At 43.7% G+C, this 22720-nt stretch overlaps 2 protein-coding genes across 2 annotated transcripts in view; one reads left to right on the top strand and one right to left on the bottom strand.

Annotated features, from left to right (window-relative positions):
• LOC311246637 (1-phosphatidylinositol 4,5-bisphosphate phosphodiesterase beta-4-like) overlaps positions 1-3005 on the bottom strand; it is a gene marked incomplete at its 3' end in the record, with an annotated part of 89467 nt that extends 86462 nt beyond the window's left edge. Inside the window, exons 1-4 of the mRNA XM_084336784.1 lie at positions 2929-3005; positions 2335-2419; positions 2103-2193; positions 1453-1548 (exon numbers count right to left, since the gene is read on the bottom strand). Of these exons, the coding sequence (XP_084192910.1) occupies positions 1453-1548; positions 2103-2193; positions 2335-2400 (253 nt within the window). The 5' untranslated portion in view covers positions 2401-2419; positions 2929-3005. The remainder of the gene's footprint in view (positions 1-1452; positions 1549-2102; positions 2194-2334; positions 2420-2928) is intronic.
• A 4760-nt stretch (positions 3006-7765) lies between these two features.
• The window catches only part of cnfn (cornifelin), a 31625-nt gene continuing 16670 nt past the window's right edge, over positions 7766-22720 (top strand). The window contains exons 1-2 of the mRNA XM_084336189.1: positions 7766-7881; positions 10960-11073. Of these exons, the coding sequence (XP_084192315.1) occupies positions 10962-11073 (112 nt within the window). The 5' untranslated portion in view covers positions 7766-7881; positions 10960-10961. The remainder of the gene's footprint in view (positions 7882-10959; positions 11074-22720) is intronic.

Raw genomic sequence — 22720 nt, 5'->3', positions numbered from 1 at the left:
AAACACTCTCAGACAGATGAAACACACTCTCAGACAGATGAAACACACTCTCAGACAGATGAAACAGACTCAACAGCTGAAACACACTCTCAGACAGATGAAACAGACTCAACAGCTGAAACACACTCTCAGACTGATGAAACAGACTCAACAGCTGAAACACACACCCAGGCAGCTGAAACAGACTCAACAGCTGAAACACACTCTCAGACTGATGAAACACACTCTCAGACTGATGAAACAGACTCAACAGCTGAAACACACACCCAGGCAGCTGAAACAGACTCAACAGCTGAAACACACTCTCAGACTGATGAAACACACTCTCAGACTGATGAAACAGACTCAACAGCTGAAACACACACCCAGGCAGCTGAAACAGACTCAACAGCTGAAACACACACCCAGGCAGCTGAAACAGACTCAACAGCTGAAACACACACCCAGGCAGCTGAAACAGACTCAACAGCTGAAACACACACCCAGGCAGCTGAAACAGACTCAACAGCTGAAACACACTCTCAGACAGCTGAAACAGACTCAACAGCTGAAACACACTCTCAGACAGCTGAAACAGACTCAACAGCTGAAACACACTCTCAGACAGATGAAACACACTATCAGACAGATGAAACACACTATCAGACAGCTGAAACACACTATCAGACTGATGAAACACACTCTCAGACAGATGAAACACACTATCAGACAGCTGAAACACACTATCAGACAGCTGAAACACACTCTCAGACAGATGAAACACACTCTCAGACAGCTGAAACACTCTCAGACAGATGAAACACACTCTCAGACAGATGAAACACACTCTCAGACAGATGAAACACACTCTCAGACAGATGAAACACACTCTCAGACAGCTGAAACACTCTCAGACAGATGAAACACACTCTCAGACAGATGAAACACACTCTCAGACAGATGAAACAGACTCAACAGCTGAAACACACTCTCAGACAGATGAAACAGACTCAACAGCTGAAACACACTCTCAGACTGATGAAACAGACTCAACAGCTGAAACACACACCCAGGCAGCTGAAACAGACTCAACAGCTGAAACACACTCTCAGACTGATGAAACACACTCTCAGACTGATGAAACAGACTCAACAGCTGAAACACACACCCAGGCAGCTGAAACAGACTCAACAGCTGAAACACACTCTCAGACTGATGAAACACACTCTCAGACTGATGAAACAGACTCAACAGCTGAAACACACACCCAGGCAGCTGAAACAGACTCAACAGCTGAAACACACACCCAGGCAGCTGAAACAGACTCAACAGCTGAAACACACACCCAGGCAGCTGAAACAGACTCAACAGCTGAAACACACACCCAGGCAGCTGAAACAGACTCAACAGCTGAAACACACTCTCAGACAGCTGAAACAGACTCAACAGCTGAAACACACCCAGGCAGCTCACCGTTTTCAATATCCTCCTCGATCTCCTCTCCCAGGATGATGGCAGGAGTGTTGGTCTCCCCCGCCTCCATGTGCTTCTTAAAGGACTCTAGCTGCTCTGTAGTACACACACACACACACACACACAGACACACACACAGACACACACACAGACACACACACAGACACACACACAGACACACACACACAGACACACACACAGACACACACACACACACACACACAGACACACACACAGACACACACACAGACACACACACAGACACACACACACACACACACACACACACACACACACACACACACACACACAGTACATTAAGGTCAACACACACACACACACACACACACACACACACACACACACACACAGACACACACACACACACACACACAGACACACACACAGACACACACACACACACACACACACACACACACACACACACACACACACAGACACACACACACACACACACACACACACACACACACACACACAGTACATTAAGGTCAACACACACACACACACACACACACACACACACACACACACACACACACACACACATAACACACACACATATACATATGTATATGTATATATTGTAGTAATGGTGAGGTGTTTCAACAGGCAGGGAGGGTACCTACTCTGTTCTACTTCCGGTTTCAAGCGTTTGTTTTTAATGAGGATTTTGCGTTTGAGGTGGTTGGGAGAAGGTAAAGAACGCCCGGCCTCAATCTGGAGAAACAGAAACAACAACGGGGACATGCCAAGTAAACCATATATCAATACACCATATTCCATCACACATGATAATATCACATCCCGCTCAAATAGGAGAGTGATTGACAGGTGGACGAGGAGAGTGAGCATACCCACCGGAAAGCCCTCGAGTGGGAGTTTGAGTAAAAGGTCCCCGAAGCTCTCCTCACAATACTTGGCCATCTTGTACTGCTGAGGTTTACTAGACACACACACACACACACACACACACACACACACACACACACACACACACACACACACACACACACACACACACACCACATTTAAAATATTTAATTATCATATCATATATCAATAAATCACATATACATAGGATTCAAATTTAAAAGAGGTTCTATTATGCCTTTGAAGACATCTCATGGGTGCAGAAATGCTTGTGGCCATTTACAGTGACATCACAGCCGGGATCCAACCAAACGCTGCCTCTGTTTCCTCCCCACAGCCACTAGATGCACGTCTACAGACATGTCCAGTCTACACTACAGCCAAGGACTGGTTACACACAGACACACACACACACACACACAGACACACACACACACACACACACACTGTGGCCAATCCATACCTCTGGAATATTGTAGGAGGTAAAATATAGTTAGTCTCTTAATCTCTTCTGAGTTTGTGTTAGTATGATATAAATCACCACCAGATATGACTCTTGATCTCGTCAAACACCTACTGTACCTGCAGTGGTTTTCAAAAGACAGGATAACAGGATAGTCTGACGTGACGAACGCTGTGTCCCTGATTAGCTTGGATAACATCCTGTCGAAACAAGAAGGAAATGGCTTGTTGGATTCAAGTCTTTCTGGATAATTAATTAGTATATCCAGCATGCCTGGTGAGTAGTAATGAAAACGGGAGCAAGTAAAGATCTAGAGAATTGATATATAAATGTCAATTGGCCCAGACGTGGCCAACATCGCCTGTTCAGACACAGGTGTGGAGCTGTGGTCAGATGTAATGTAAAATCATCAACACAAGGGGGCAGACTTGCACAACCTGAGAGATCATTTAGCAGACACTCTCATCTAGAATGACCTCGGAATGGTGGTGTCTGTGTGTGTGTGTGTGTGTGTGTGTGTGTGTGTGTGTGTGTGTGTGTGTGGTGTTTTTGCATGCATGTGAGCGTGCATGCGCTGACCTTGAACAAGATGTCTGTGCACATGGCCTTGCCGTGAGTGATGATAGGCTCTTGGTCTTCTCCTTTCCCATCCCAACAGTCCAGCTCCACACACCTGACACCACACACACACACACACACACACACACACATTGTGTCAACATTGTTAAATGCACATGCATAATATACAGGCTACATGCTCGCTGCCTGTTGCAGGTTTTGTTTATGATTTTAGACTTACAGTGACCCTTTCACCCTTTGTATATACATATATTTCCCCACTTACCAGACGTGCTATCTATCCATCCACATTGTTTTGGTGTGATGGTGTGATTCACCTAGTTTTGGACATACAGTATCTGCTGTAGAGATATCTGCCGTCACTCAAATAAAATGGAGCTGAATGGGGGGGGGGGGGGGGGGGTAGTAAAAGTAGAAATATACAGGTAAAATAATACTCTGGTAAAAGTAAAGGTCCTCCATTAAAAATACTACTTAAGTAAAAGTAGAGAAGTATTTGATATTGAATGTACTTATGCTTAAGCAAAATATGCATTCTACATGATGTTTGTGTATCCCAATGATTGGGAGCATTCTAGCCTCAAATCATTGACCTCTAAAGGTTAAGGTGGTATGTGGTCCACTTATGCTGCTCTGATTATGTTTCAACAACTCTGAAGTTGGCAGGCTTCACATTTGAAAGTACATCATCTTCATCAATTCTTGCCATGTTTTCTGTGCAAAATCATTTCCTTCAAAGTAACTAGTAGCTGATGGGTTCAGATAAATGCAGTGGAGTTAAAAGTACAATATATATTTTTAAATGTAGTGGAGTGAAAGTATAAAGTTCCCTGAAATTAAAATACTTGAGTACAGTACTTGAGTAAAAAATACTTCCAAAACTGTGGCGGTAGAAAATAGTTGCTTCACAGCAAGAAGGTCATGGCTTCAAACCCCAGCAGGGGGACATTCCGTACGGAGCTTGCATGGTCTCCCTGTGTTGCGTGGGTTTTCCTCTGGGTACTTCCTCCCACACAAAACGACATGCATGCTGTATAGAGTATAGATAGACTCCTGCCCTTGACCAATGTACTGACATTACAGCTGGAGATGGTCCCCGGGGGCCAGTCTGTGGCTGCCCACTGCTCCTAAGTGGTTAGAATGGGTCAAATGCAGAGGAATCATTTCCCCACGTTGAATTGAATAAGTATAACTTAACTTAAAACTAGCTAATAGTGCAGACTGGTCCACAGATGTGACCACAAAATGGTCTGTCTAAGTCTGTAGTCCATACATAATTCATAATGCATGAACAGACACAACGAGTGTCTTCCGCCTCATATGCTTTTCTCATTTTCCGTATCAGCTCATTTGTAGTTTGTAGATATTCCCAAACCAAATAAATAATGCATCTATAAGAGCAACACTGTTTATTTAGCTCATTATCCCCATAACAAAGGATATCTGTAAGGAAATAGAACAAGGGGCCTGGCGTCTTTTAATTAAAAAACAAGACAAGACTTTGAAGGTTACAGTAATAGATGCCTTCATAGATAGTGTCACAAGCTCATAGGAAGCTGAAAGACAAAATGGACAAGGATCCTTGTTGCCTAGAAACACAAGGCAACGCAAGGTGAATCTGACACCATTTCATTGGAACTCTTTTGTCTGTGGATTCCATGCGGGTACACAGGCATGATGTTCTAACATTACAATCTGTAACATCATTATTTCTTGGCTGCTCGATAGTCGTTTGATGCACTTTGCACTGTGTTAAGGCAGAATTGCCTATATATTATTTATCTATTAAATCGCAGTAATGCAGCATGATGGACACAGAGCTCCATGTTGATCGATTCTTCCGCGCTCTCCGTCTCAGTACGCAACTGTCACCTGTGGAGGATAACAGGACTGGTCTCCTCCTAGAACTTGTCTCCTCCCTCTCCCCAAACCTCCAGTTTTATTGTGTGCCCCCCCCCCCCCCCTCTCTCTCCTGTGTATAAAGAGGATTTCACCAGGGAAATCTCTCTCTTCTTCCAGATTCCAACAGCTAGCTATTTGGTGAGAGACATTCAAGCTGTATTTGATACTTTCATTCTGAGTTAATCAATTTTATTACATGGCGTTTTCACATTCGCCGAAATGCTTGCTTGTGATTGGTCAACAGCCCCCCGACTGCGGTCATTATTTTTCGATAATGACCGCAGATTTTTCAATAATGACCGCAGAGCGCAGCTGTTCGCAATCAAGCCCACTGACACACTGTTTCAGTGCAATTCAGTGCTGCCGGCGATGAGGGGGCGGAGCAACGAGCGGAGCCAGAACACAGCGGAGCCAGAACAGAGGCTGCTGCCCGCGATAATAATAATCACTTTATTTGGGCTGACAGAGCCACAGAACAACTGCGATTTGTCAAATGAATTAGGTATATTGTTAGTAAGTTAGCCATGTAATAAGCGGGATAATGTATAGCTTTACTCGGTCATTGTCGCAAAATAATTGACCTTCACTACGTTTAAAACACCTCGCGTGCGTGTGTGTGCGTGCGTGCGTGCGCGTGCGTGCGTGCGTGCGTCTGTATACCAGAAGGTGGGTGGCTGGATATGAGTGCAGTATGTGAATGTATGAAAGTATACTGTGAGTGTGTGATTGGTATTTTTTACTTGTTTTGCTTGTTTACATTACAAAGCATTATTGGGTTGGGCTACTCAAAGCCCTGTTCACACAGAGAAGCCCACACAGCACCATGTCTGTTATATTAGTTATGACACATTTATAGGACTACATTATGAGTTTCCAGTTGAGTATAGAGTGGATTCCAAAGTTCTTGAAATAATTTACCCTGGTTGTGCTTTTCAAGCGTTATCTTTTCTAAGGGAAGAAACTGAGATATTTGTTCAATGAACATATTGAATGTTGGTGAAATTTCATTTTTCCATAGAAGAAGTATACATTTCTTTGCAAAATATGTTATCTATACCAACAGTCTGCATTTATTTTGGTCTAAGTGGCAGTTTGTTATATTATTTAATAGATAGACACATGGTGATAACTCAAATTCCAGCTCCATGACAGATTTAGTAAGTAAGTGAATCTTGTTCCAGAAATGCTTCAATTAGCTACATTGCCAGAACATATGCAGAAATGTTCCTTCTTTATTTGGTGAGTTTTCTTTCGAGATTTTGTGCATTTTTACAGGAGTAAGGTAGAATTTATGAATATTTGAAATTACTTTCTTTGATCTTATTGCTTGTAAAGGGAAAGAAAGTTCGATCACAGATATCTTGCCAATTGTTTTCTTCAAATTTCGTTGCCAGGTCCGTCTCCCAGCATCTTAATAGAGCTGAGAAGACTGTTTGGCATTCATTAGTTAGAATTTCATATAGTTCACTGATTTTACCTTTAATTGTGGATGAGGTAGTTAGTTTTTCTTCCAATTCTGTCATTTCAAAGCTTAACTTGTTTTCTTTAGTAAGTGAACTTAAAGTGCTTTGAATTTGCATATATTTTAGGAAGTCTGAGTTAGGAATGTTATATTCTTCTCTTAGCTCCTGAAATGCTTTTAATTTCCAGTTTTTGTGAAAAAGGTCTTTAAGTTGAGTTACCCCCAAGTGTCTCCACTTGTTTATATCAGTTGAATGAAAATATATTTTTAGGTAAGGGTTTTGATGAATAGGTGAATAAACAGAGATGCATTTCGTTATGCCAAACTTTTTCGAGCAATCTTTCCATGCAGATAGGGTATTCACAACCGTGAAATATTGCTTTATATTTTCTATTTTATCAAAATTCTTTTTGACGACTGGCCCAAGCCGCAGGCAATGCTGACGGGAGTCGAGACCGCAGCCTCTTGCATTGGTGACGAGCGCAATCTCCGCTACACCACCCAGTCGCCCAAAATGCCACTTTTCTTGATGGCTTCTCTGTGTGAACAGGGCTTTGAGTAGCCCAACCCAATAATGCTTTGTAATGTAAACAAGCAAAACAAGTAAAAAATAACAATCACACACTCACAGTATACTTTCATAGATTCACGTACTGCGTATATCCAGCCACCCACCTTCTGGTATACAGACACATGCATGAGTACGCGCACGCACGCACGCACGCACGCACGCACGCACGCACGCACGCACACACACACACACACACACACACACACACACCTACACACACACACACACACACACACTGTAGCCCATTTCATGAGTGGCTGAAACACAAATATACATTTTATTCCCACTTTGTCCCTGTCCTCCACTGATAAGCTAGGCGTGCACCCTTTAGAAATCCTCTACGCCCCAAAACTAAACATGTGAGTCATGTCCTTAAAAGGTGTCCATATAAATATAGCCCCAAATGGGCAAGGTGGATATTGTCCGGCACGCCATAACGCCATAGAAAGTACGTCCAAATGTAACAGGAGAGCCCTACCGCCACACAGCACCAGGTGTGGATTTGTCTCCCGTTCATCCAAAACTGTCCATCGGAGAGCTATAGGACTAACCACACAGGTGAGCAAATGAGCGCTACTGTTCATTAGGGCTGAAGAGATAAAGTCGTTTTTTATTAAATAACACTTGAAGGGGAATGCCACCCGTTTTAAGAATTTGAGACCTGATTACATTCTGATTCAGACCCGTTAGTAATAACAGAATATGAAATGCATTAGGGTGTGAGAACCACAACTGAACATTTGATGCCAGGTGCCCTATTCATTACGCCCGTGGACAAAGCACAGTGGGGTCTTGTAATCACACTGTCTGTGTGTTTGTCTGTCTTTGACTGTAACTGCACTGATGACTAATGCATTTCTTGTCCCATTTTGACTCAGCCAAGGACCTGCACTGTTGTTTTTTGTTGTTGTTGTTGTTTTTTCAAATCGGTTGGCATAGATTGAAGACCAAGTTTTAACCATCAGTGAATATAGCCCTAAGGACTAAGTTTTAACCATCAGTGAATATAGCCCTAAGGACTAAGGTTAACCATCAGTGAATATAGCCCTAAGGACTAAGGTTAACCATCAGTGAATATAGCCCTGAGGACTAAGATGTTTTAACCATGAGTGAATATAGCCCTAAGGACTAAGATGAGTTAACCATCAGTGAATATAGCCCTAAGGACTAAGGTTAACCATCAGTGAATATAGCCCTGAGGACTAAGATGTTTTAACCATGAGTGAATATAGCCCTAAGGACTAAGATGAGTTAACCATCAGTGAATATAGCCCTAAGGACTAAGATGTTTTAACCATCAGTGAATATAGCCCTAAGGACTAAGATGTTGTAACCATCAGTGAATATAGCCCTAAGGACTAAGGTTAACCATCAGTGAATATAGCCCTAAGGACTAAGGTTAACCATCAGTGAATATAGCCCTGAGGACTAAGATGTTTTAACCATGAGTGAATATAGCCCTAAGGACTAAGATGAGTTAACCATCAGTGAATATAGCCCTAAGGACTAAGATGTTTTAACCATCAGTGAATATAGCCCTAAGGACTAAGATGTTGTAACCATCAGTGAATATAGCCCTAAGGACTAAGTTGTAACCATCAGTGAATATAGCCCTGAGGACTAAGTTTTACCCATCAGTGAATATGTAGGGTGACCAAACGTCCTCTTTTGGCCGGACATGTCCTCTTTTCACGCCCTGTCCGGGCCGTCCGGGGGGGGTTTATAAATTCATGATAATGTCCGGCTTTCACGGACCGTTTGCATATACTTAAATTGACTGGCGCATTGCACAGAATACTACGGTACTCTGTTGCGTGTGTGACGTAATCCCTGAGAAGCTTTGTGGGCGGCTCTACAACTACACTCACAGTCTCGCACAAACAGAGGAAGAGGGGGCAGAGTGGAGCGCAGGCACGCAGCTCACATTCACAATGCCAAAGAATGTACTTTTACAGATGAACTGAAGAAGAAATTCCAAATGTACCGACCCGTCGGAACAAATGGGAGGCGAAGTTCACTAGTGCGCGCACTAAATCCGAAGCCAATGTGTTATAGCGCCCCACTCGACTCGATTGATGTCGCACATGAAGCGCTCAAATCATATCCAGTACTGTGGTGTTTCTACAGACAGGAGTAACCACGGAGCAGTGAAAATATTCCCAATCATAATACAGTACTTTGACTGGAAGAGGGATGGCATGCAAACAAAATGAATCTAGGTTAAATACACCAAATGAGACGGCAGAAACCATTGCACAATATCTCATTGAAACATGGCAAAAAAAATTGTCTGAAAAGGATATTTGTTAACTGGATTTTCTATTTTTTCATATATTTTGTTATTTATTTTTGTCCAGTAAGACTTGAAAAGAGAGCTATTATTTTGTTACAGGTTGATTTTTAAGTAATTATTGTGCCATTGAGATTTGTCAGATAATTCTAGGCATAATCAAGCATGCTGATTGTTAACTTTGGTTTGTCTTTGGTTATAGAGAGATATTGTTGTGTTATATAGTCAAATAATATAAATAATAATTGTATATCCATAGAGAGGAGGCATACTTTAAATATATTAAAACAATAATGCATCTTTGAGTAAACTTTGAGTATCATCAGGCATGCGTTGCTCATGGGACGTGGTTGCACATACCGTGCAACCAGTCTGTGAGCAGAAGCACGCGCGTGCACACAGGAATGCGCTGCACTCGACTGATGCGCCAACTCGCTAAGTACTACTTTGCATAACAATATGGCCGGTCGTCAGGTGTGTTCAAATACGTTCTCAGATACATTCACACAAAACTTGTGAATGAAATGTGTTACATCCATTCGTAGAGGCAATTAGGCACTGTCTTTAGTCTGTGCTATGCGAGGGAACATCTATGTGCATGCGCGGGAGCGCGCGCAGTCATTAAAACATAGTGCAACCAGTCGTCCCATGAGCAACGCATGCCATTAAGTATCTCGAGGCTGGGGGGGCATGTCCTCTTTTTTGGAAATCAAAATATGGTCACCCTACCTAAGGACTAAGAGGGCGACACACATGTTAGATGGGGACACGAGCGAGGTAGACGCAAGGTCCGCGCTGACCCTGCTTGCCTGAAGCAACCGTTGTGATTGGAGGATCAAGAAAAGAGGGCGGGCTTGAGATAGGTCAATATTGTAAAGTGTCTCCTCAGTCTTCTTTATATTCTCCAAAATATTCACGACTGGAGGATATGCCTAGACGGACGTGTAGCGTGGCTGGATCACCTCTCAGCTCCAAGATTGTACATCTGGGTGACATCACAAATTTGTTATCACTGACTTCTAGCTTTAGGAGAGAGTGGTGCGTTTTCACAATATGGACTAAAGATCACATGTGAATTCTTATAATGGATGGCATTCACCTTTAATATTGTATGAGTGTGTTGCATTCCATAATTCATTGTAACTGAATGAATCTAACTGAAGCCTCTGTTCAAAGGGCAATCATTCTGAACTGTTTATTTAGGCTTGTTAATCTGAAGACTACAAACCCTGGCCAAATGGCAAGGAGTACCTATGTAATTTTCCCCTAAATAACATTTCAGACCAAGACTACGCAAAACCCATTTTCCATAAGATTTAATGGCTGCCCTTCTCCTCTTCTTCCAGCCATGGCATACCAGTCAGATGTGATCAACTCCCAGCCTCAGAGTTACACTGTGTCCTCTGGCTCATCAGAATGGAGCTCAAACGTGTGTGACTGCTGTGAAGACTGTGGTATCTGTACGTGTTTAGAAATGTGTGTGTGTGTGTGGGGGGGGGGTTAAAGGAACACGCCAACGTTTTGTGAAATTAGATTACCGTGCTAAACTAGGCTAACGTGCAGCCAGATAGCTTTCTACTGAACGCACAGAGAGGAAACTGGTATCTATCTTCTTGTCTCTCTCTGGAGAAGACGGTAAGCTAATTTCCCAAAATGTTGGCGTGTTCATTTTATTTATTTATTCAGTTTTAAATATTTTAATTTTTTCATGAGGTTTCACATTCAATCGACAGATCTACAGAATGTTCACTCTCATGAACAATTTTGAACAATTTTCCTTGTGCTCAATCCATTCTCCCATCTCTCACTCACACTCACACACACTGGGCAGTGGGACATACACACACGTACACACGCGTATACACGCGTATACACACACACACACACACACACACACACACACACACACACACACACACACACACACACACACACACACACACACACACACACACACACACGCACACTTGCCCACGTACAGGCACACACACACACAAATAAACAAATAAACAAAAAATAATAATAAAATAAAATAAAATAAAATAAAATAAAATAAAATAAAATAAAATAAAATAAAATAAAATAAAATAAAATAAAATAAAATAAAATAAAATAAAATAAAATAAAATAAAATAAAATAAAATAAAATAAAATAAAATAAAATAAAATAAATTAAATTAAGGGACAGTAGGTAAATCATAAGTAAATAAGTAATAAGGAATAGAAGTGCAAATGTCGGTATTGTAAACACCCAGTTGCTCACACTCGCTTATCGATGCCCACTCCGACAGGGAAGGGTCCGGGCCTCTGCGTGTTCAGCTCCCGTTCCCAGACCGACCCCGTGGGGGCAACCAGGCACTGACACGCAGACAGACCGACCCCGTGGGGGCAACCAGGCACTGACACGCAGACAGACCGACCCCGTGGGGGCAACCAGGCACTGACACGCAGACAGACCGACCCCGTGGGGGCAACCAGGCACTGACACGCAGACAAAGAGCCTCAACAGATCAGCTCATCTAATCTGCTAAAACTCCACGTCTGTTATATTAGATATGACACATTTATAGGACTACATTATGAGTTTCCAGTTGAGTATAGAGTGGATTCCAAAGTTCTTGAAATAAGTGACCCTGGTTGTGCTTTTCAAGCGTTATCTTTTCTAAGGGAAGAAACTGAGATATTTGTTCTATGAACATATTGAATGTTGGTGAAATTTCATTTTTCCATAGAAGAAGTATGTATACCAACAGTCTGCATTTATTTTGGTCTAAGTGGCAGTTTGTTATATTATTTAATAGATAGACACATGGTGATAACTCAAATTCCAGCTCCATGACAGATTTAGTAAGTAAGTGAATCTTGTAAATGCTTCAATTTGCTACATTGCCAGAACATATGCAGAAATGTTCCTTCTTTAATTTTACATCTTGGGCAATTTGGTGAAATTACTTTCTTTGATCTCATTGCTTGTAAAGGGAAAGAAAGTTCGATCACAGATATCTTGCCAATTGTTTTCTTCAAAATTCGTTGCCAGGTCCGTCTCCCAGCATCTTAATAGAGCTGGGAAGACTGTTTGGCATTCATTAGTTAGAATTTCATATAGTTCACTGATTTTACCTTTAATTGTGGATGAGGTAGTTAGTTTTTCTTCCAATTCTGTCATTTCAAAGCTTAACTTGTTTTCTTTAGTAAGTGAACTTAAAGTGCTTTGAATTTGCATATATTTTAGGAAGTCTGAGTTAGGAATGTTATATTCTTCTCTTAGCTCCTGAAATGCTTTTAATTTCCAGTTTTTGTGAAAAAGGTCTTTAAGTTGAGTTACCCCCAAGTGTCTCCACTTGTTTATATTAGTTGAATGAAAATATATTTTTAAGGTCAGGGTTTTGATGAATAGGTGAATAAACAGAGATCCATTTCGTTATGCCAAACTTTTTCGAGCAATCTTTCCATGCAGATAGGCTATTCACAACCGTGAAATATTGCTTTATATTTTCTATTTTATCAAAATTCTTTATAAAAATAAGAGAGTTTAGAGGTAAAGGATCAACCTGTACCGCTTCTATCTGTATGTGAGTCTGGTCCTCCCAATGACCATGATACTATAGTTAGAAGTTGGGCTGACCAGTAGTAGTGTTGGAGATTGGGAAGACCTAGACCACCCATGGACTCAGGTTTCATAAGAGTCAGTAATTTAATCCTTGGTTTTTTATTGGACCAAATACATTTTGAGATACGTTTATTCAATATGTTAAAATACCTCAACCTTTCTTATATAAATATGTTATAGATAGGTAGCAGGGTACAGTTTGAAAGAGAAAGTTCAATCTCGGAAGGATATTCATCCTGATGACGTTTATCCTTCCTAGAAGGGATAGGGGTCGTTTGTCCCATCTACCTAGATCTGTGTTCATTTCAATTGTAAGAGGAGTGTAATTATTATTGCGAATAATGAGCTTGACATTGGGCACCCCTGTCTTGTTCCTCTCATTAAGAGAAACGGATCAGATGTATTGCCATTAGTAATAACTGCTGCTTTTGGAGTTTGATAAATTGCTTTAATCCACTGGATAAAATTTGACCCTATATTAAGTTTATGCAACATGTTGAAAAGAAAGTTCCACTCGACTCAAAAGCCTTCTCTGCATCCAGAGATAGGAGTAGAGAGGGCCTCTGTTTTAGATTCAAATGATTGGTTATATTTAATAACCTTCTGATGTTATCGGTAGCATATCTTCCCATAACAAATCCAGCCTGATCTGGGTTTACCAATTTCGGCGTGATGGTTTCAAGTATTTTCGCTAATGCTTTGGTGATAGTCTTATAATCATGATCTAAAAGACTTCTGATGAACAGTCTAATGGATCCTTACCACTTTTATGCAGTACCGTGATGTTTTCTTTATTTATAATAAAACAAGATAGCCTACTTGTGCCTTAATGATAAGGATACGTGCTCAATAAAGAAACCCATCCCCTTTGCCAAATAACTATGCTACTCATAGTGGTCAAATAACAAGGTAATATGTGTATATGTAGAAATGGTTAAAATGTGAGCTCCAGGTATTGACAATGCCAATGCTACGTACCCTACCACATGGCCCCCAATGGCCACCATGATAGATAGATAGGCAGCAAGATCCGGCATATGATTCATTGTGATATTGTTTTTGTTACTGTTAGGTGTGTTATGCACTATTTTATGTTCTGGTTATACAGTACTGTAACTGTGCTTTTTCTGTGTGTTTTAGGACTCAATGTTTTGATGTTTTTTACTGTTTGCTGCACAATTAATTGCCCCAGTGGGGATAATAAAGATTTCTCTACTCTACTCTAACTATTGATTTGGTGACCATGTGACCTCTAGTGCCACCACCAGGCCAAACTTATTACAATGGTTAGAGAGGCAGGCATGTGACTGGAAGGTCTCAGGTTCCACCCCCCGGACTGGCAGGGAATATCTGGGCGGGAGAGTGAATGAGTAGCACTCGCCATCCCCTAATACCCACTGTTTACGTGCCCTTGAGCAAGGCACTTAACTCTCAACTGCTCCAGTGGAGCTGCTCAGTGGCCAACAGTGACAGACTGTGGTTGTACTGGGCAGCTCCTAGTGGTCAACAGTGTCAGACTGTGGTTGTACTGGGCAGCTCCTAGTGGTCAACAGTGTCAGACTGTGGTTGTACTGGGCAGCTCCTAGTGGTCAACAGTGTCAGACTGTGGTTGTACTGGGCAGCTCCTAGTGGTCAACAGTGTCAGACTGTGGTTGTACTGGGCAGCTCCTAGTGGTCAACAGTGTCAGACTGTGGTTGTACTGGGCAGCTCCTAGTGGTCAACAGTGTCAGACTGTGGTTGTACTGGGCAGCTCCTAGTGGTCAACAGTGTCAGACTGTGGTTGTACTGGGCAGCTCCTAGTGGTCAACAGTGTCAGACTGTGGTTGTACTGGGCAGCTCCTAGTGGTCAACAGTGTCAGACTGTGGTTGTACTGTGCAGCTCCTAGTGGTCAACAGGGTCAGACTGTGGTTGTACTGGGCAGCTCCTAGTGGTCAACAGTGTCAGACTGTGGTTGTACTGTGCAGCTCCTAGTGGTCAACAGTGTCAGACTGTGGTTGTACTGGGCAGCTCCTAGTGGTCAACAGTGTCAGACTGTGGTTGTACTGGGCATCTCCTAGTGGTCAACAGTGTCAGACTGTGGTTGTACTGGGCAGCTCCTAGTGGTCAACAGTGTCAGACTGTGGTTGTACTGGTACAGCTCCTAGTGGTCAACAGTGTCAGACTGTGGTTGTACTGGGCAGCTCCTAGTGGTCAACAGTGTCAGACTGTGGTTGTACTGGGCAGCTCCTAGTGGTCAACAGTGTCAGACTGTGGTTGTACTGGGCAGCTCCTAGTGGTCAACAGTGTCAGACTGTGGTTGTACTGGGCAGCTCCTAGTGGTCAACAGTGTCAGACTGTGGTTGTACTGGGCAGCTCCTAGTGGTCAACAGTGTCAGACTGTGGTTGTACTGGGCAGCTCCTAGTGGTCAACAGTGTCAGACTGTGGTTGTACTGGGCAGCTCCTAGTGGTCAACAGTGTCAGACTGTGGTTGTACTGTGCAGCTCCTAGTGGTCAACAGTGACAGACTGTGGTTGTACTAGGCAGCTCCTAGTGGTCAACAGTGTCAGACTGTGGTTGTACTGGGCAGCTCCTAGTGGTCAACAGTGTCAGACTGTGGTTGTATTGGGCAGCTCCTAGTGATCAACAGTGTCAGACTGTGGTTGTACTGGGCAGCTCCTAGTGGTCAACAGTGTCAGACTGTGGTTGTATTGGGCAGCTCCTAGTGGTCAACAGTGTCAGACTGTGGTTGTATTGGGCAGCTCCTAGTGGTCAACAGTGTCAGACTGTGGTTGTACTGGGCAGCTCCTAGTGGTCAACAGTGTCGGACTGGTTGTACTGGGCAGCTCCTAGTGGTCAACAGTGTCAGACTGTGGTTGTATTGGGCAGCTCCTAGTTGTCAACAGTGTCAGACTGCGGTTGTACTGGGCAGCTCCTAGTGGTCAACAGTGTCAGACTGTGGTTGTACTGTGCAGCTCCTATTGGTCAACAGTGACAGACTGTGGTTGTACTGGGCAGCTCCTAGTGGTCAACAGTGTCAGACTGTGGTTGTACTGGGCAGCTCCTAGTGGTCAACAGTGTCAGACTGTGGTTGTACTGGGCAGCTCCTAGTGGTCAACAGTGTCAGACTGTGGTTGTACTGTGCAGCTCCTATTGGTCAACAGTGACAGACTGTGGTTGTACTGGGCAGCTCCTAGTGGTCAACAGTGTCAGACTGTGGTTGTACTGGGCAGCTCCTAGTGGTCAACAGTGTCAGACTGTGGTTGTACTGGGTAGCTCCTAGTGGTCAACAGTGTCAGACTGTGGTTGTACTGGGCAGCTCCTAGTGGTCAACAGTAACAGACTGTGGTTGGACTGGGCAACTCCTAGTGGTCAACAGTGACAGACTGTGGTTGTATTGGGCAACTCCTAGTGGTCAACAGTGTCAGACTGTGGTTGTATTGGGCAGCTCCTAGTGGTCAACAGTGTCAGACTGTGGTTGTACTGGGCAGCTCCTAGTGGTCAACAGTGTCAGACTGTGGTTGTATTGGGCAGCTCCTAGTGGTCAACAGTGTCAGACTGTGGTTGTACTAGGCAGCTCCTAGTGGTCAACAATGACAGACTGTGGTTGTACTAGGCAGCTCCTAGTGGTCAACAGTGTCAGACTGGTTGTACTGAGCTGCTCCCAGGTGTGAATGTGTGGTTCAATCTGAAGCAGGGCATTGCTGAAAGAAATCACCCATGCTCAGCGAACCTACCATGGGTAAATAAAGGTTTGTCGTTTCTGTCCTTTTCACCACCTGTACTACTGAACCGATGTTGTTTCTCTGAGTCAGGGAAAGACTGACAACCCTGGTCCAGGCAAGTACCAAATCGTGCTGAATTGGCCAACATAGCCCATACCAAAGTCTAAAGATAATATATCATACTGTCTCTGCCCGTATACCCTTCCTCCACAGAGGTTATGAATGTTCACAGAAAATGTTGACTTTCATTTGAAAAGGCTTAGTTTGGCCTGATGGTGGCGCTAGTGAAACGGTAATACTAATTAGGCAACCAAAATCAGAAAGTTTCTTCCTCTAGGTCTAGGGGTTATGAATATTCACAGCAAATGTTGTGTCTGTACAACTAACAGGTCAATATAAATGCTCCTTTGAATTGAAAATGTTGGCCAGATGGTGACGCTAGATGAAAGGTCATGGGGTCACCAAAATGTATAGATTCCTTGTTCTAGGGGTAATTTATATTCAAAGCAAATGTTGTGACTGTACAAGTCACGGGTCAAGAGATACGGTCCTTTGATTTGAAACATTTGGCGGATGGTGGAGCTAGAGGAAGGGTCACCAAAATAAATAGGTTTCTTCAATTATGGTTAGGTAATGATTATTCAGTATACTTGTATGCATTTATGAAGTGTTACTTAAGGGATATATCTTTTCAACTTCATAATAAGGATCACAAACAGCATTAATTATTGGCTAATTAGGGTTAAGTAATGCACTCTTATACATTTATTAAGTGTTACTTAAGGTATACATGTTTAACATTAACTAACATCTTTATAAACTATACAATTATATGAATTAATACCTTAGTTTAAATCAAATCCTAGTTTATTTGTCACATACTCATTGTCATACAAGTACTGTACAATGTGCAGTGAAATGCTTGTTGCCAACTCCATAAGTGTGCTACTATACAATAAATAAAGTAAAAGTAACAAACAAACAGAAAATGAAGCTAGTATAAATTTAGAAATATATATATAGGCAGAATACTGGAGTGGATGAGTATTCACAGTATATAGAATTTAGAATATTTTCATATAGAATATTATAAGAATATAGGACATAAGAATAATGCTATCGATATGTAACATAACGCATCACTTAAATGATTACTAGAGGCATTAACTGTTATAATTAATGCTTATTACTGGAACCGATTAATTAATATATGCGGTTACAATCAAAATTAAGAAAGATATTGTGATATGATATTTCCACCACATTGCCCAGTGAGTATGGAAGCAGAAGGTCCATGAAACAACATGTGAAGCCTCCTCTCTCTGCCAGGTCCATGAAACATACGGTTATCCTATAACCATAGTTATATGAGTAATAGCGGCGCTCTGCGCTGCCTACTGGAACATATCCTATATCAGTCTAACTACTGAATAAATTTCATCACGTGTACATGTACACACCCATCCGCCTGGCCACACCCCATCCGCTCCTCTACATGGCCATACTAACAGCTCCTTCCCAAGTCTTTCACAACCGAAGGCGGAGACCACAGGGTCCTCAGGGAGTCCAGCGCAGAGCGCCGCTATTACTCATATAACTATGGTTATAGGATAACCGCATGTTATATATCGTATAGCTTACGCTCTGCGCTGCTACTGGAACACAGGAGCTGAGCAGAGCGGAAGCTGGACAAATGTACCCGCTGAGGCCCCCCACAACCATCAGAACCGGGGAGGACCCGAGCCCCCGGACCCCCCTAGTGGAGGACGGGAGGGAATCGGATCCGACTGTGCGAAGAGGGTTTAGCAACTCAACGCACAGGGTGAGCAGACCGTGGGACTTACCTTCCCACAGAAGAGCCCACGACTACACAGGCGCGCAACCCACATGCCACTAGGGAACGAACGGGAAGAAACAAAACCCCCGTTACAACCCCTAATATCACGGGGTCAAGGTCAAAAACCCAACCCCGTGGCAAGGCCGTAGCAGCGGAGCGCGAAGGAGGACCCAGCCCCAGGAAGGGACTGGACCCCCCGGAAAAAAGGGGGCCTGGTGAGGCCAACGATGCCGCAGCATCGAGACCCCACCAGGCGGTCACTAGTGACACCACCCCCCACATCGCCAGCGTATCGGACAGGGCCCATCCAAGAGCAGGACCTTCCCCCCTACAGCACGCCGCCCTGAAGCACTCAAGAGGCTACACCCCCACAGCGGGACCAGGCAGCGCACCGGGGAGACAACCCCCAAATAGGTTGATCCCTTAATCCAGGTAATAGGTCAAAAGGACTCGACCTGAGCCTGGAGCACTGCGGACTAGACAGGCGCCAAAGGGGTCTGCTGGGGTTAACCCAGGCCAACAGGTCGACGAGAACGAGTCCGGACCTGGTCCCGGCGGACCGGGACGTACACAGGGATGCCAGAGGGGTACAGCCCCCTCCCAGCCCTGCCAAGCAGGAGAAGAGAGGGGCGAAAAAAGAATGGAGAAGGACCAGGCTCCTTTAGCACAGCGCAAGGTACAACACAATATGGAGCAAGCAATAGTGAAGGATAATACGCAGTGACATAACCACAAACACCTCCATAACATCAAACCCTGCAACGCCCGGGCCAACCCGGCATTTTCTCCCCGAAAAAGCACAAGTCCCTCAGGGTACCAGAACAGCAGATCTGCGCCCCGGCGGACAACGGGTTAACTGACCTAGTCCGGCGAGACCAGAACCAGTCCCGTGTCCTAATCACGCCACCATCCCCAGTCCCAAGAGGGGGGTAGGTACGCGTGTTGATCCAAAACATCACAGAGGGCACCACCAAGACGGTCAGAACATAAAGCACCGTGCCCGGTGGCCCACCCCAAAAGCGTGAGACCCCTCCGCCAATGCTTTGATCTATTCCGTTATCTCCCCCCAGAGATGAACGAGAATTCATCGAGACTAACCTAGTATACTGGCGCTCGGAAGAGACAAAGCTCCATCCTAGTTGCCCCATAAAAATGCTGTTTCAATGATGAGCAACCAAGGCGCGCAAGCCAATGTGTGGTTCCACACAGAAGCACCCAGGACCAGCACTATGTACACGTCGAGACCCAAAATATATCAATGGTAATTCTAACAAGAACCCAGATAACGTTCCCTCCAAGCCGCCTGGGAGAGCGGCAGGAAGCCGGCCAAGACACAGATATGGGTCCCATATGACGCGTCCGAGGGAAAACATCCCTGTCAACCCTGCCCTGTATAAAAGAGAGGAGACAGGGAACCCCCAGAGAGACTTCCCACGTGAGTAATAATTGAAAAGATATATGTAACATTGAGCTACGTGACCAAGCTCAAGATATATGCAACAGAGCGCAGAGCAGAACTTCTTTTCAAGTTCTCACGCACCGCATAACTCATCTTGACAATAACAGAAGTACACAACATGGAGCCTGAAAAGAACTCACGGAAGTCTCACAACCAATAGAAACGCGCCCAGTGACGTACTCTATGGCGTGGGGAATTCCGTGACCCACCTGTCCAAATATGGCGTGGGACCAGGGAACCCCCCCCCCCCCCTCCCTACCCTGTGACGCGCTAACCCAGCAACGTGACAGGAAGCCTGAAGGACAGGAGGACCAACCCCCTGACCAATCAAAAAAAAAGGGGAGGGATGGTTTATCAGTTCACCCCCTCATGACCCCTCACCCCTGATACGATGCAATGACAAAGCAGAGCCATGACACCAGTCATAGCGTGCTACATGAAGCGCATGTATACCTGTCAAGGTAACAGCTTCACAGGCTCATGTGCGAACCTGCCACCTGAATTTTTACACCTTTACCCTAAAGGAAGAAAAAACACAGACCAAGAGAGGGGCCAAGGGCCCTGGTACAAGAGCTTAACCATGTAACTTCTGTAGGCCAACACCTAACCAGTTGTGGATCTTAAACGTGAAAACGACACACACAACCCTCCATCACAACAAAAAAGGGCAAAAGTACGCTCTCACTACTGTAAGAGAAACGCCGTTTTTCATGACGAGAGAAGACACAAGTCCTTGATTGTCACAGGCCTTGCTAAGTCCACATGACAGCGACCAAACAATTTTCAGAAAGAAATTTCCTCTGCAAGAGCACAACCCCAGCAGAAGCTGAGGGGTTACACCGCATCCCCAAAAACATAGTGAAACAACACACATCTTGTAAACAAAATCATGTTTGAGGGGAGGGGGGGGGGGGGGGGGGGGGCAAGGGAAAACCGGGGATAACCCACCCCTCACCACCTTACCCCTGATACGACGCCAATGTGTAGAGTAAGCTTTACATCATGCACGCCAGCACAGCCGAAGACCTTGTTTGAACAGGCACAGTCCTGTTCATGTGTGAAAAAACTTGCCACTTGTTATTGTCATCACAAGCTGAGAGAGGGACTCATCCCTCGATCACATGCCACTATGCACAGCATTGTAGGGTAACTCAGCCAGTTGTGGGCTCAGCCACGTTGTCTAACGTTACATGAACACACACAACTTCTCATCATACAACAAAAACCCAGTTCATTTTACTCACGTAAAAAACAACGGTTTCTAGGTAGAGAGAAAAGCACAAGCTTTGGCCAACGCTACAAGCGACCAAGACAATTCACACACAGCACATGTCGTATCTCCAAATGTAGTGAAGTAACATATGTTTTGCCTGAAAAAAAACATCGTTATTAACAAAACATTCGGGAGGGGAAGGAAGGAAGAGTGGGGTGGGGGTCATGGTGCAGGCCCGACTACATCTTCTGTCAAAGATGATGTCGTAGTCAGAGTGCCAGGGCCTGCTATTCTCTTTTTTTGTATTTTAAATTTTTTTTGTATTTTTTTTTTTTTATTATTTTTTTAAACATAACATAAAATTAGACACACAAGCATTAACAGTAAATATCCAAAGTAAATCACAGGACTATACATTCCATTTGAATCAATATAAATGTAGTTTACGAGATATATACCTAATACTTGCAATCCAATCCAATACATACATAATTATGCTCTTACTCGCTCTCCCCCCCAGGACCCCCACTTGGATAATCCATCCATTTTCATTCGTTTCTAACCAGGAACTACAATTCATATGCTAACCTTTATTCTCTCCACCACTTCTAACCAGATTGCAATGTTGGTTTCACTGACACCTAAAATTCTTGCTGTAGATATCTCTAGATAAATCACATCGAGATAGGTAAGAACCCATACCTTCCGGCACATTTTATCCGGTTGAATCCATCGTGATGCTATCAGGTTTTTAGCAGCTGTGAGACCGGATAAAACTAGTCTCTTTAGCTGTATAGGGGCTGCAAACTGAAAAACATAATTCAACAGCAATACAGAGGGGTGTACAGGTATGTTCAGAAATAAGAATTCTGATAATTGCAGGGTCACTTCTTCCCAGAATATCTTAACAGGTGGGCAATCCCAATACATATGCATAAATGTACCCTCATCACCATTTGTACATAAGGAACATAGAGAATCTTGTCTAAGTCCCATTCTGTTCAATCTTATAGGAGTCAGGTATGTCCTATGAATACAATTAAGATTAATTTGTTGATGATCCGGGTTGCGTGACGCAATTTGAACGTTTGCCCCGACTTCTTGCCAATCAAAATCTATTTCCAAATCTGGTATATCCCTCCTCCAGACTGAGTCTAGGGGAAGGATTCCATACGAAGACGTTCGTAAGTGATGATAAAAATCAGATACGAAGCCTCTCGATGTCTCTCTTTCATAGAAGAATTTGTGATATCTGTGGTGCTCAATTGGTATCTTTAATGGGAC

Source organism: Notolepis coatsorum, assembly GCF_963971535.1.
Source record: "Notolepis coatsorum genome assembly, chromosome: 19".
NCBI classification, from domain to species: domain Eukaryota; kingdom Metazoa; phylum Chordata; class Actinopteri; order Aulopiformes; family Paralepididae; genus Notolepis; species Notolepis coatsorum.
The sequence above is the reverse complement of the archived record's forward strand: the minus strand, read 5'-3'. Positions and strand labels throughout refer to the sequence as shown.